At 43.6% G+C, this 2,698-nt stretch overlaps 1 protein-coding gene across 1 annotated transcript in view; it reads right to left on the bottom strand.

Annotated features, from left to right (window-relative positions):
• Positions 1–183, bottom strand: part of MECP2 (methyl-CpG binding protein 2) — a 55,047-nt gene extending 54,864 nt beyond the window's left edge. Inside the window, exon 1 of the mRNA XM_024755732.1 lies at positions 60–183. Within this exon, the coding sequence (XP_024611500.1) occupies positions 60–85 (26 nt within the window). The 5' untranslated portion in view covers positions 86–183. The remainder of the gene's footprint in view (positions 1–59) is intronic.
• Between the last annotated feature and the right edge of the window lie 2,515 nt (positions 184–2,698).

The following is a 2,698-nucleotide window of genomic DNA, read 5'->3' as shown; positions in this document are numbered from 1 at the left end:
TAAAAACAGATGGCCAAACCAGGACATATACTAAAAAAAAAAAAAGGAAGGTTACTTACCTGAGCCCTAACATTCCAGCTACCATGGAATCTTGTTGGAGCTGGTCTACAGAAGCAAGATGTATTCTGGGGAGTCACATGTCACATCAAAGCAGGAACTGGTGAGTCTGTATTTTTATGGAGCCTAAAACAAAGAAAATCGTAAGTTGAAAGCCCCCATTGTGCTCCACGACCTTTTTCCCAGGGCTATTTGGGACATTTTGAAGATAAACATACAGACAAAGTACTATGCTATCTCCCGGCTTACCTAGCTAGAAACAAAGAATAAACTACAATTTACTGACATATAACACACGGTACTAAAACAAAAGAAAGACTCATGCGTGTTAGAACCGACACTATCACAGGTCTTGTCACCTCTGAGGGAAATTTTGACACTATAAAACATACCGTTAGTAGCGATCTCTGGTTAGTACTTCTTGCAACATGTCATACAGAAATACTCAGGGAGAGAAGACATGTTCAAGAGAACATGCAACATCAAAATGTCATCCCAAGAAGAACACATGAAATCCAGAGGCAAAGTCTCCCTTCATTTTAAAGCAGCTGAAGTTGCAACAAGCTGCTGTAACATTACATAAAGGGGCTTTAACCGTGAGAGAAAAAAGGCAGCACCAACAGAAACCAAGTGCCCTGGGAGATCCAAAGCTATCCTCAAAAATACACAAGTCTGTTTTAGAGCAATCACTTTTAAGCCTCTCAGATCAGGAAATCGAAATGTTCAACAAACTGGGTTAATAGCTTGATAGTTTCTATTTTGCTTTTGAACACATGTTCAAAAAAGGTCTTTTGTCACTCTATTTTTTTATCAAGATAACCGTCATTTCCTTGTTAAACCTAAACTGCCCCATATTAGCTAATCTCTGATACCTTGCTGGCCCAAGAGTGGCACTTTTATCTTTAGACTAAAAAAAGCCTAGAGGGTATAACTTAGAGACTCTTCACACAAACAATTACTCATGTAATCAAACCCAGAGGAAGGGCAACACCAACCAGGTCTTTTACTGCTGGTCTGTAACTACCAGGATGGTACCTGGAATTATCTGTTGAGGTGCAGTGAGGCCTTATAATTCCCTTAAACGTTCGAGCCATAGAACACTTTGAAATCCCAGAAGTCAAGGTTACAGTATTACTCAGTTAGCCATATAATAAAAATCAAACTGGCACCCTGGCTGGGAGGCCCTGGAAAAGCCACAACTTCTCACAGCTGCATTTTTTTTTTTTGGTAAATTGCATTTTTATTTGTAAACTGAGGGAGCTAGACTAAGGTTCCTTCTAGCTCTGAAATTTTAAGATCTCTGATAACTCAAGATTCCATGGAGGAAAAAAAAGAGCCAGCAAATGAGAGCACTTAGGTGAAGACCCAATAAAGCAATGATTTGCAGGTCCATATACATAGTGCCCCCAGCTCTTAGGCACAGAAGCCAACTGAACCCTTCCTAAGGATTGCTCCCAAGAGTCCAGACCTCTGCAGTACTGTAAAACAGCTATGCTAAAGACACATTCATACACCAGCAGAACCAACGCAAGTGTGCCTTGAAGAAGTGAAAAAGGCCAAGGCTTTATTCTGTAATGGAACGGTCACAACCCCCCTTAAACATGGGAGTGGGCATGCCCTGCCAGCCCCCCAATTCCCATTCCCACTCAGTTCCCCCACATACCATACCTACCATCAAAGGGGTGGAACCAGGTATTTAAGCAATGGCATGCAAATCAAGCTTTCAGCAAGAAGAGCTTCCTTGCCAGAAAAAGGCAGAAGAGACCAGGTAAAGGCAGAAGAGCACAACTTTTGTGTCAGTGAGTCCCAGGAAGAGGAACTCATTTACATCCGTCCTACCCGAAATGAGGTAAAGGCACAGCGGTGACAATGGCAGTTTGACTGGAGAGAGCTGGTACAGAAGCACTGAGGACAAGGTCCTTCCATTGGAGCGGCAGTAATGCTCTACCCAAGAAAAAAGGTTGCGTCTGCCGGCCACACGAGGCTGGTCTGCATGCATGTCACCAGAGCAGAGGGTGGTGAGAACAAGCAGGTGTCCTGCCACACTCCCTGGAACCACCAGTCTAGGACCAATGCGCTACTACTTCTGCACTTAAAACACTAGTTACTACAAATGCCAAACATTTTCTGTGCTCCTCTTCTTCTCATACATAACTTGGGCAGGCTGGCCACAAACTGCTCTTAGCCAATTAAAAGCTTTTCACTGGTATTCCCCTTTATAAAAGATTACAGGGCTTCCCTGGTGGTACAGTGGTTAAGAATCTCCACGAGCCACAAGTACTGAGCCCGCGCGCCTAGAGCCTGTGCTCCGCAACAAGAGAAGCCACTGCAATGAGAAACCCTTGCACTGCAACCAAGAGTAGCCCCCGCTCGCCGCACCTAGAGAAAGCCCGCGCGCAGCAACGAAGACCCAACACAGTCAAAAATAAATTAATCAATTAAATAGATGTTTTAAAAAAATAAAGAAAAGATTACAGGTTCCAGGAGACATCATTTATAATGTAAATAGTCTGGGCAGGTGTATTAGTGGTGGAAACCGCCCTCGAGTAAGGAACTGACACTTTTCCGTCTGCTCTTCTTTATTCTAGGTTCAAGAAGCGAGCTTCTCATGCCATCTCCACATGGGGGAAGGGGTATTCTG

The sequence above is a fragment of the Neophocaena asiaeorientalis genome, unplaced genomic scaffold, assembly GCF_003031525.2.
Source record: "Neophocaena asiaeorientalis asiaeorientalis breed wild unplaced genomic scaffold, Neophocaena_asiaeorientalis_V1.1 scaffold843, whole genome shotgun sequence".
NCBI lineage: Eukaryota > Metazoa > Chordata > Mammalia > Artiodactyla > Phocoenidae > Neophocaena > Neophocaena asiaeorientalis.
This window is presented reverse-complemented; position numbering and strand designations above follow the sequence as displayed.